The sequence below is a fragment of the Amphimedon queenslandica genome, unplaced genomic scaffold (assembly GCF_000090795.2).
Source record: "Amphimedon queenslandica unplaced genomic scaffold, v1.1 AMPQUscaffold_7864_Cont20189, whole genome shotgun sequence".
Taxonomy (NCBI): domain Eukaryota; kingdom Metazoa; phylum Porifera; class Demospongiae; order Haplosclerida; family Niphatidae; genus Amphimedon; species Amphimedon queenslandica.
This window is the reverse complement of record NW_003551856.1, coordinates 1-2249: the sequence shown is the minus strand read 5'-3', so window position 1 is coordinate 2249 and position 2249 is coordinate 1. Positions and strand designations below refer to the sequence as shown.

The window sequence follows — 2249 nt, the reverse complement described above, 5'->3', positions numbered from 1 at the left end:
CTTGTCTCTCCTGTACAAGTGTCTCAGCTGTTATACTTGTAAGAGATGTATAAGTGAAGCTACTCTGGATGAAATGGAGAGGATAGATCAGAGGAGGTCACTGGATGACAAGAAGACCACTCTATTGACTGCCATGCAAGAAACAGTGTCTAGCGACTACAGGAAACTTAAAGATATTGCCACAGTGCTGTCTGATGTTGAAGAAACAAGAGCTGTAGCTAATAAAATGATGGCCAAATATGGTAAAATTATGAATATTGGTAACATTTTTTTATTGGTAAATAATAGTGGAAAAAATTCCTCAAGAAGATGATGGTACAGCAGTACAACCACAGGAGGCAGTAGGTGGTAATGAAGATCGTGCTAGTGATATATTGAGGAATAATTATAGTGCTCTTTCTCAGTCAATTACTGAACCAGTTCGTATAGCAAAGTTGCTTCATGAAGAGGTTATACCTGATGAGGCTCTGTCTTGTGTCATATCTACCAGAAGTACTATCTCTGACAGTAGAGCAGTTCTCCTCAAAGCTGTACGAGATGCTGTTCACTCCAATTACAAACACCTGGAGTTGTTTGTTACTGTATTGAGGAAGTTTTCAGAGACTGCTCGTATTGGAGATACTATTTTTGAAGAATACAGTAAAATTACACTTTCTCCTTGAAAGTTATATTTATTTTAGGAAAACATTGTGACTGTTATGATGATGATGATGATGTTGAAGATGGTGTAGCAAAGCATCTTCCCATAGAAAAGTCCATGTCTACTAGTTCAGAAAGTATAACATAATAATTCTAACTTTAATTGTCAATTAACAACAGGTTCATCTTTGGATGATGGAGAAATGAATAAACATGGTGATCATAAAATCCTTTTTTCCCGTAGTATGAAGAAAGAGTTTAAAAGAATGAGAATGAAGTTTGGCTCTACATTTTATCAAGTTCAGCGTAGTTTTTCCAACAGAAAAGACATTTTAATTATTGATGACGTAAAGGAACTAATTATTCACTGGTTTCCTGATCTCGCATCTGAACTTTCTTATAAGAAGACCATTGGTGATGTATTAAATGTAGTGAAAAGAAAGTGCAATATCATTGACTTACATCCCCTTGAAAATTTAGCCTCTGAATTCAACATAGATGATGCTAAACCAGTCATTAAGTCTTACAAAGAGGAAGCTAAGGATTTCTGTAAGTCAATATCAGTGAATCTTTGTCTTGATGAGAAGCTACAAGCAGTTGCTACTCCGTCTCGCCTTTTATGTGAAACTGTTGTATTTGTGTTCAACTGGGATCCTGATGAAACTACATTGCAGGATATCAATGATGTATTGGATGAGTTGGAGCTACTGGATAAGTGCCGCATACAGATTGATAAAGTTGGCCCTGGTAAATCAGTTATAGTGACCTGCTACTGTCCTGCTGAATACACTGGGTTGCTTAAAAGCATTGTCCTTGAGAAGATAGATATGCTGCGAAGGGAAGGACTAAAGGAATTTATTATAGGCAAAGATACTGTATGGGATGCTCAAGTTAGCCTAATGTTTTAAACTTATGTATTAACTATTTTCCTCTTAAAGGACTTGCTAGTGCAGATTAATGATCTGAAAACTGCTTTAAGAGACAGAGATGAAAAGATAAAGGGTAAGAGATGTACATGTATGTAATAATCCTTTATTTAACATTTTATATAGCTGCTGAAACAGATTTAGCAAGATTCAAAGAACTATCAGAAAACAGATTAAAGAAAATAGAAACATTAGAAATTAATCTTGAAGAAAGTCGGCACATTAATGGTATGATTTATAGTTTTAAAGTCTATTAGTTTAATTATCATAAATTTAATAGTTCAAAATGAAGAAAAGATTAATGAACTTAAAGAAAAAATGTCATCACTGACAGAAGAAGTGGCAGAAAAAGAAACTATGTTGAAACAATATTTGAAAGAGAAAGAAGGTAATTGGGTTTATTTGTCTTGTAGTTGATAACAATTCTTATTGTACTACACTACTTTTTTACACGCTATTGCTGCATATGCTTTAAACAAATAAAATTGCATTGACCTCTTGTCATTGTAACTTCCAACAGATACTGAGAAAGAGTTAGCATCATTGAAGGAACAGTCAGAGAACAGACTACAAGAAATAGAACAATTGAGACTAAAATTTGAAGAGAGCAACAGTATGTGTAATGCATAAAGATATTATTATTACTACTACTGCTATCAGCAACTTATACAATAGCAACTTTGC

At 34.1% G+C, this 2249-nt stretch overlaps 1 protein-coding gene across 1 annotated transcript; it reads left to right on the top strand.

The window, feature by feature from the left end:
* Positions 1-43: 43 nt before the first annotated feature.
* On the top strand, positions 44-1822 carry LOC109591555 (uncharacterized). The gene is made up of 6 exons (XM_020007270.1): positions 44-242; positions 289-639; positions 681-776; positions 820-1529; positions 1578-1641; positions 1692-1822. Exons 1-6 carry the CDS (start codon positions 74-76, stop codon positions 1820-1822), a joined length of 1521 nt encoding a protein of 506 aa, XP_019862829.1. The 5' UTR covers positions 44-73.
* Positions 1823-2249: the final 427 nt, after the last annotated feature.